Source organism: Limanda limanda, chromosome 17 (assembly GCF_963576545.1).
Source record: "Limanda limanda chromosome 17, fLimLim1.1, whole genome shotgun sequence".
Lineage (NCBI taxonomy): Eukaryota > Metazoa > Chordata > Actinopteri > Pleuronectiformes > Pleuronectidae > Limanda > Limanda limanda.
The window spans coordinates 20,649,117-20,656,935 of NC_083652.1; the positions used below are offsets into that span (position 1 = coordinate 20,649,117).

The window sequence follows — 7,819 nt, forward strand, 5'->3', positions numbered from 1 at the left end:
ACAAAAATACTGCAGTAAATATTACACAAATCGGGGAGTAACCTGGTGACATTTTTTCTTAAGGAATAGCGTGCAGCCTTCAAAGACAACATCATCACCTTTGGGTGGTGGGCCAGCGGGTGTGTTGGATTCTGTGTTGTCCGCACCGTCGTCCTTTGAGGTTTGAGCTGGAGTCGAGTCCTGCCCACTTCCAGACTGCTGCACCTCCATGTGCTCTACTTTCCCCTCTGGGTCAACGCTTGAGCCTTTAGTGACCGCCTGTACAAGGATTGATAAATATGGTTCCTAAATATATACCTTCATAGGGCTGTTGGAATGAACTACAGGAGTCTGAGATTCAAATTCAGATAAAATAGTATATGATTGCTATAATTTTTTTTTTTTATATATATATATATATATATATATAATATACATAACAATGAATAACATTTTCACTGTGTTTAGTTGTGAATTGCTTATTAATTGTATTTAAAATGTTCATTCAACATTTGAATTTAATTTGAATATTGAAATAAGAAGAAATAAACATTGATAGCCAGCCCTACACCCTTAACACCTGCAAACATGGAGACAGATTTAAATGTAGGTTTCTGCTTCTCAATAAGAATAATAACTTTTTTAATAAGTTTCACTCAGTCTCACCTTTGATGACACTCCATTGCCAAAAACCATATTTTCTTTGGCTGGCACATTTTGCTTCTGTTTCTGGTCCTGCTGACTCTTTCCTTTAGGTTTGGTTTGTCCCGTCTGCTTCACACTTGGTTCTTCATTGGCGTTCGGGTCCAGCGAAGGCTTCTCAGTGACTACTGCCTGTTTCTTAGACTTTTTTTCGTCAACCTTTAGATCTTTAGGGTTAGCGGATCTGGTTCTTTTACCAGTACCTGACTGAGGAGTGGTACCCTTGTCCTCTGATGTGGGGTGTTGAGTCGGAGTGTCGGCCTTTGGATCTTTAGGATTAACGGCCGTGGTCACTTTACCAGTACCTGACTGAGGAGTGGTACCCTTGTCCTCTGATGTGGGATGTTGAGTCGGAGTGTCTGCCTTTGGATCTTTAGGGTTAGCGGCCTTGGTCCCTTTACCAGTACCTGACTGAGGAGTGGTATCCTTGTCCTCTGACGTGGGATGTTGAGTCGGAGTGTCTGCCTTTGGATCTTTAGGGTTAGCGGCCTTGGTCCCTTTACCAGTACCTGACTGAGGAGTGGTACCCTTGTCCTCTGACGTGGGGTGTTGAGTCGGAGTGTCGGCCACTGCTGTCTTGAGTGTCTGATCCTCATTCGCTTTCTGTGCGTTTCTCTCTACCTCATTGGAGTGTGCTTGACTTTCCTCCAACTGCCTCGCTGTCGCAGCAGGATTTTCACTTTGGATGTCTTGTGCGTCTTCAGACGGTGCGGCAGGGCTGTTGGCTACTAAGGAACTGGGCTGGCTCTCCACCGAGGAGGCTTCATCCTGGAGTGAGGCTAGTGTTTCATCCACTGCTTTGTTTGAGCTTTCACTGTCAGAGGAGTCTCTACTGTCCTGCGTCCCCTGGTTGTCTTCCAAGGAGACCTGTGACAGGCTCGGGCCCAGGTCTGACAATATGCTGCCATCTTTCTTCTTTTTATTCTTCTTCTTTTTTTTCTATCATGACAAAAAGGTAGAGGATCTGTTTTAAAATCCACTTTACTGGTAATCTACAGATCATTACTTTCGTTGGCATTAATTGAATATCTAAGCTACTTTTGAAATGTATGTAAACTGATGTGTTGTTTTATTAATATTTCACGCTGGAATGTCCTTCATGTAAAGTAGCGTTTCGGTTTCTTAATATTTAAAGAGGTAACTTTTCAGTTGTGACTGTCGAACTAAATAATAAAATTAGTTATATGTCCTTCGTACATACAGAGTTGCCAGTTCATTGGTTTTCCAACAATGCAACAGTCCTAAAATGAAGCTGGTAATGGTGAGTTTTACAGAGATGCTAATTCAACTTCATGGATCTTTTTAGAGGATACAGATTTCAGACGATGTTTCTGTTGTTCAGCCTTCCTGCACTGATTTAAATGGGATGGGCAGAAATATGATTGAAATGCAAATCAGTGTCATAATCACCTTCTTCTTCTGGTTGCCGGTGTTCTCTTCATTTTGTCGTTTGGGGGATTCCTTGGATTCCTTGCTGTCTACAGGTGGGACGTTTTTCTGAGGCTCTGATTTCTCAGTTGTACCTTTCAAGTCTGCTTTCAAGGATTGGGGCTCACTTTCTGCATCTGGAATAAAGACACATGTTAAAACTGAATCGGACATTAAGTATTGGGACTGTTATTTACATATTTCTTGTCACATCATGTTTTTGTTCTTGTTTGTGTGTTTGTTGAAGCAGGATTATGCTAAACCTATGAGACAGATTGCCATGAAACGCGGTGGAGGGGTGTATTACGGGTAAGGGAAGAACAGACTCAATTTTGATGCGGATCCAGATTATGGGGCTGATCTAGGAATTAATTTTTTTCACTTTCTTGCAAGATAAGTTGTTTATGACTTTTTCCTTTACATTAATGAATGAATAAATGAGGAAAGAATTAATGAACATGTATATTTCACACACACATTCGATTTCCAATTGAGGCCTATCAAACTGGCAGTATTAATGTAGAGTAGACTTGTCTTCTCCAAATTAATTCTGCATGGTGTATTAAGAAACATAAGTCTTTATAGAGACCCTGTGAATTAAATCGTGTAGATAACTGTAAATCATTAACCACAATTCTACATGAAACTACTCACCCTGTGTGTTTGCAGGTTGGACAGTCAACTTCCGGCCACACTCACTGCAGAACTTGGCTGTCTTCTCCGAAACACTATGGCCACATTGTGGACACTTCATCTTTAGGCTTGAGTTGCTCTCTGCAAAAGGAGGGGAGGACACGTCTTCAATGAAAAGTACCTTGCATTACACCATGCGGCAAGTTCCTTTCACTTTCCATTCTGCCAGTTTATGCAAAACAATCATCCTGAACACACCCTTTCAAAGAAACTGACTCATTATGAACATTTAGATAAGTGATGGAGGCGAAAATAACAATGTCAAGAAAAAACTGCAACATGATACACATACATACTAGTTAATGATTTCAGCCAAAAAGCAGGGAAAAAACAGAAGGTCTCACTGGGCAATAGAATACAAAAATATAAAAGACTGCACCACCTTAAAGTTTAAGAAATCAAAACAGGTTATACATCTAAAAGCCGGATGAGACAAATTACTCCGGGACACTCCTGGTTCAGCTGCGGTGGAAACTAGTACAACAGCCGTCTAAAAAGAGACATAATGTAAATCATCAATGACATAAAAAGGTCTGAGTAAATATAAGTAAAATTATATATCTTTATATTTAGATATATGTTTTAGAGTAATGGATGTACAGTTGAATGTATTACCACTAAATTTTATGCAATTGCTTAAGAATCACTACATGTGCTCATCACACATGCTGCTGTCTTTGTTAAATCCCCTCGGATTTTTGAAATTTTCTGCCCACAATCTGAGATTACAGTTACATTTAACCCACAGAAGGCAGTGTTGTGAATGAGAATCAATATTTTTCACAATTGTTTTTGTGAAGGAAATGTTTAAAATTATGATTAAATGAGTGGAAATCATAACACTGGTGCGGAAGAAACCCAGAAAAGAATAATAAGCAAACTAAAAGTATATAAAAAAAAGGCAGGGTAGTTAATTATGTCATATAAATCATATAAATGCGCGTGAAAGAGTAAATAAATAAATAAAAGATGCAAGAGCTTTTTTTCCAAGTCTGGAGGGAACCATCCTGTTCAGTAAAAGATCTTTGACTCTGAAGCTAAGCCAATCACAGGCTGTGTTCCGGGAGGTCACTTCCTGTTTCGGTTCCAGCCTCTAGCGTCATTTGGAAACAGCCAAAACGCTTCAGAAACAAACCCAACAATGGCTGCGGTTGTTCCTGCAGCTTCATTACACGGTTATTAACTGTATCCACGCAGCAGAGACACTATGAACAAGTGTCACTGCTTCAACTAATAAAGAACCGACTGACTCCCTGCGCAGTGTGGCGACGAGCTACGTAGCTAGCGTTAGCCCGCTAGGTCTGGTCCTGAACCGCTTCACAGAGCCGACAGCGACATTACGAACATGTGTCAGGGGATGAACATGTGAAGAACATGTGAAGAACATGTGTCAGGTGCATGAAGTGGTGGTTAACCATGACAGGACTCACCGGTCCAGTAGCTGCTCCAGTTCTCCAGAGGACTAGTTCACTTACTTTCACATTCAGCTCTGCACGTTGTCGTCTATAAAGCTTTGAAACTGGTTTCCGCCATTAAGCCGGAGTCTGACTTCTTTCTCTTCTTCCTCTTCTCTGCATAAAAACCGCCGAACCCACAGCTCGTCTCTGCACGTCGAGCTCCGACGCACCGGGCGCAGAGTCACGTCTGGTCCGAGCTGTTGTCCACTCGTTTCCGCAAGTTCTCTAAGCTTTCGTTTTTTGGTAAATGGGCGTCAACAACCAGTAGTTAAGTTTCTTTATGATTCAAACCAGTAAGTGTCTGGATACAAAAAGAAAGAAAGAGCAATCCCTCTGATCATCATGATTCATCAATTTTGTAAATACATTTAAAAAAAATAGTATTATTAATCATTGAGTGTCGTTTTAATAAGTTGGCTTCATGCAGAAACTTCCTGTTATCATAAATAATGTTTCATATTTTACTAATAATAAGCGTCATTTATACAGCACTTATTTTATGTTACAAAGTGCTTTACAATGAATAAACATGGAGGATGAAAACCATGGATCAAGAGCAAAGAAAACAGAACAATAAACTAGATTAATTACATTCAGAGTTTTGTTATTTTCATTGTTATTATATGTGATTCTCGAAAATTGAAGATGTATGAGAATTGATTATGATGTTTTTAAATAAAAATCTGTCTATAATATAATGTAAAGGGGCGTCAACAACCAATAGTTAAGTTTCTTCATGATTCAAACCAGTAAGTGTCTGGACAAAAAAGAAAGAAAGAACAATCCCTCTGATCATCATGATTCATCAATTCATCAAAAAAAAGAGTATTATTAATCATTGAGTGTCGTTTTAATAAGTTGGCTTCATGTAGAAACTTCCTGTTATCATAAATAATGTTTCATATTTTATTAATAATAAGCGTCATTTATACAGCACTTATTTTAAAATGTTACAAAGTGCTTTACAATGAATAAACATAGAGGAAGACAACCATGGATCAGAGCAAAGAAAACAGAACAATAAACTATTGTTTATTGTTCATCCTCTGTTATGTTATTTTCATTCTTATTGTGATTATCGAAAATGAAGATGTATGAGAATTGATTATGATGTTTTTAAATACAAATCTGTCTATAATATAATAATAAAATATAATCAATTATAATACTCAAGAGGCCTTGTACCATCCAGGTAAAAAAAATATATTTGGTTGCAAGCCATTTAAGGTCTTTACAGTGACAGGCATCCATCATATAGGGAAACAAGCACAGAGGTGATGAGGTCCTGCTACTTTTTGATTTTAGAACCACATGGTATCTATAGTGGCTCTATAGAATATCATATAGTGCCACAATAGGCACTGTTTTTTTTTAATTTATTAGGATTCTTCAAATCTGTTGTTATGCAAGCAAGTAGTCGTTAAGAAATACAGTTTGGGGCAGTAAAGTAAAAGTTAACATTACACAATCATTTGTTCAGTGCAGTAATAGTCATAAACATCCAAAAAGCATTTCAGCCCCCAATGTGTTGATTTGACACTGATCAGGGACCAGGGCAGACAGTCTATCTTTGGCTCTATGAAACTGGAATCCCCCCATGATGTTTTTAACTGTGTGACTCAAGACGTTACTAAAGAAGCAGCCAATGAAAAAAGAGTAGAAAATGAATGTACAAAGAGGAGAGCTTCATGCAGTAAGCGGTTACATGTCCATCAGCATGCCCCTGTGGCAAATACAGGTTGGATTCATTGTCATTTTAAAGCTGCATGTAATGGATTCAATCATTAGAAAAACTGATGATTGTAGCTCTTGCACGATGCTCTCTCTCTCTAGATCCATCAACAAAAGAATATCCTGTTCTTTTCCTGTCAGCTCTGAGCAAAGGGCAACACGCACAGCATGCGGGACGACCTTTCATCCTGTTATGGTTCTCCACAGCTCTCACTTGACGCCCACTCATCCACTGAGGAGAGTTGTGTTTTGCATGTGTCCCAGCAATGGAGGCTCAACAAACCACCTGAGGAGTGGTTTGCTCCTCCGTGGCCAACAGAGGGCAGAATAACCTCTGATGTGAACAAGTGGAGATCATTCTGTGCAGGAGTGAATACAAGGGACTATACTTTTATCTTCTCAACCAGACAACTGAGCCTAAATATTCTTACCGAAATCGTTCAACGAAAGTGTGAACGAGACGAGTTAAAAAGTGGCATAAAAGTGAAATGGAGCTGTCTGCATGGTGTGACACTCAAAGAACCACAAAGCTTTGCAGAGTTTTTTATTGTCTCACATGTAATGTACAAGACGCGCGTCAAAGCCAGTTTGCCCATCAGGCTGCTACAAGGGCCTCTACCAAAAGACAGGAGGCTTACATTGGTTATTAATGATGCATGTTTGCAGGTCAACAGCACATGTGTATCGTTTCATACACAACAATCTGACCGAGGCCCTGGACAACAAGCATGCAGATGTGAGGATTACAGTGGGATCACACAGTGTTTTAAATATAAAGACAGATACCTTGATGAGAGTTGTGAGAAAAATTGTGTCACATCACTTCACAAAGTAAATTAATTTGTTTAATGCCACAAAGCGTGAAAAAAGAGCATCTTTGCACAACTAAAAACCCTTAAACAGCCAGTCGGTGCATCAACATAAATAAAAAAAGCATCTTTATTAAAATGAACATATCTTTGTCAGAGGCAGAGCTGAGAACAGACATCATGTGAATATGTGTCATTATCAAAGAGACTGATGCTGTAAATTTCCTCTGTGGATTCTTCTGCTACAACCTGTACGTAACATCCACCTGACTCTTATGTTGGTGACATTTCTTCATCTCTCAAGAATCTGTTATATTATATTTTCACACAGGGTTTCCTCTCCCTGTCACAGGCATTGTCAGCGTATGAAGGGTTCAAGAGCTGCTCCCTGGAAACTAAAGGAAAGAGAATGAAACTGTAGTTATGACAATCCTTACTTATTCAAAAGTGCAAGTATGTGCTAATCTTTACCTGCAACAGGCTGTAGATCGCACCTTCATCATTGCTATAAGAGTCCGTCTGTTGCTGCCTGCAGTCGATATAGTTGATGAGTTCCTCTAATGTAACATCAATTTTGTGAAAGATAACTGCAGAAATAGCTCACATGTTTGTCTTCCTCTTGGTGTTGAAGTCAATGGTTGTGTAGACCGTTTCTGATTGTTTTCCCACGCATGGATTTCCCTCATTGCTGTTGTCAGGTATGGGCCAGTTGAGGTAGAGCGTGTTCTAGATACAATCACATACACATGGCGTGATTAATGTGGAACAGAGTTCTTCTCATGAATTCGAAAACCGCTTGACAATTCTGAGCCTGAGCCACAACCACACGACAGAAACAGCCTCTGCGGTCTCTCGTGGGACTGACTCGAAGCGTTCAAACAATTGGGATGTGGTTTTAACTGTTTCTGACAACCTGCCCAATGTGTGCACAGAACAACCTCCAACACGTTAACCCTTAATGTGCAGGGTTCAGTATAAACGCTCACAGTGCACTTTATTAGGAACACCTCGTACAATTAT

At 39.6% G+C, this 7,819-nt stretch overlaps 1 protein-coding gene and 1 long non-coding RNA gene across 2 annotated transcripts in view; both read right to left on the reverse strand.

Moving 5' to 3' along the window:
- Positions 1-4,461, reverse strand: part of rnf213a (ring finger protein 213a) — a gene marked incomplete in the record, with an annotated part of 31,980 nt that extends 27,519 nt beyond the window's left edge. Inside the window, 6 exon segments of the mRNA XM_061090886.1 lie at positions 100-258; positions 646-840; positions 1,147-1,620; positions 2,092-2,246; positions 2,764-2,883; positions 4,278-4,461. Coding sequence (XP_060946869.1) covers positions 100-258; positions 646-840; positions 1,147-1,620; positions 2,092-2,246; positions 2,764-2,863 — 1,083 coding nt within the window.
- Positions 4,462-7,077: 2,616 nt separating this feature from the next.
- Positions 7,078-7,553, reverse strand: LOC133022534 (uncharacterized). Its single transcript, XR_009683016.1, has 3 exons — positions 7,404-7,553; positions 7,271-7,328; positions 7,078-7,194 (listed from the first exon to the last, which is right to left on the reverse strand). It is a non-coding gene; the product is annotated as an uncharacterized LOC133022534 (long non-coding RNA).
- Positions 7,554-7,819: the final 266 nt, after the last annotated feature.